This window comes from Acanthisitta chloris, unplaced genomic scaffold, assembly GCF_000695815.1.
Source record: "Acanthisitta chloris isolate BGI_N310 unplaced genomic scaffold, ASM69581v1 scaffold879, whole genome shotgun sequence".
Classification (NCBI taxonomy): Eukaryota; Metazoa; Chordata; class Aves; order Passeriformes; family Acanthisittidae; genus Acanthisitta; species Acanthisitta chloris.
Window position 1 is genome coordinate 5,333 of NW_008690586.1, and position 312 is coordinate 5,644.

At 43.3% G+C, this 312-nt stretch overlaps 1 protein-coding gene across 1 annotated transcript in view; it reads left to right on the top strand.

Moving 5' to 3' along the window:
- The window catches only part of LOC103809036 (genetic suppressor element 1-like), a gene marked incomplete at its 5' end in the record, with an annotated part of 5,622 nt that extends 5,324 nt beyond the window's left edge, over positions 1 to 298 (top strand). The window contains one exon of the mRNA XM_009081848.1: positions 36 to 298. Coding sequence (XP_009080096.1) covers positions 36 to 170 — 135 coding nt within the window. The remainder of the gene's footprint in view (positions 1 to 35) is intronic.
- Between the last annotated feature and the right edge of the window lie 14 nt (positions 299 to 312).

Genomic DNA, 312 nt, shown 5'->3' on the forward strand with positions numbered 1-312 from the left:
CTCCCTGACCATTCCCTGTGCCCTGTATCCCTCAGGAGCTGAGGAGCCAGAAGCAGAAGATGGTGTCGGAGCGGGAACGCCTGCAAGCTGAGCTGGATCACCTGAGGAAGTGCCTTGCCTTGCCTGCAATGCAGTGGTCTAGGGGCTATTTCAAGGGGTATCCCAGGTGACGCTCCTTGGGCCAGGCCGAACATATAGTCTAGAAATAATAATCTATTTTATTACCTTGAATATTTAATATTTTTCACTGGGAGGTTTGAAGCTAAAAAAATAAAATTGAAAAAAAAAATATAAAAAAAAATAAAATGAAAG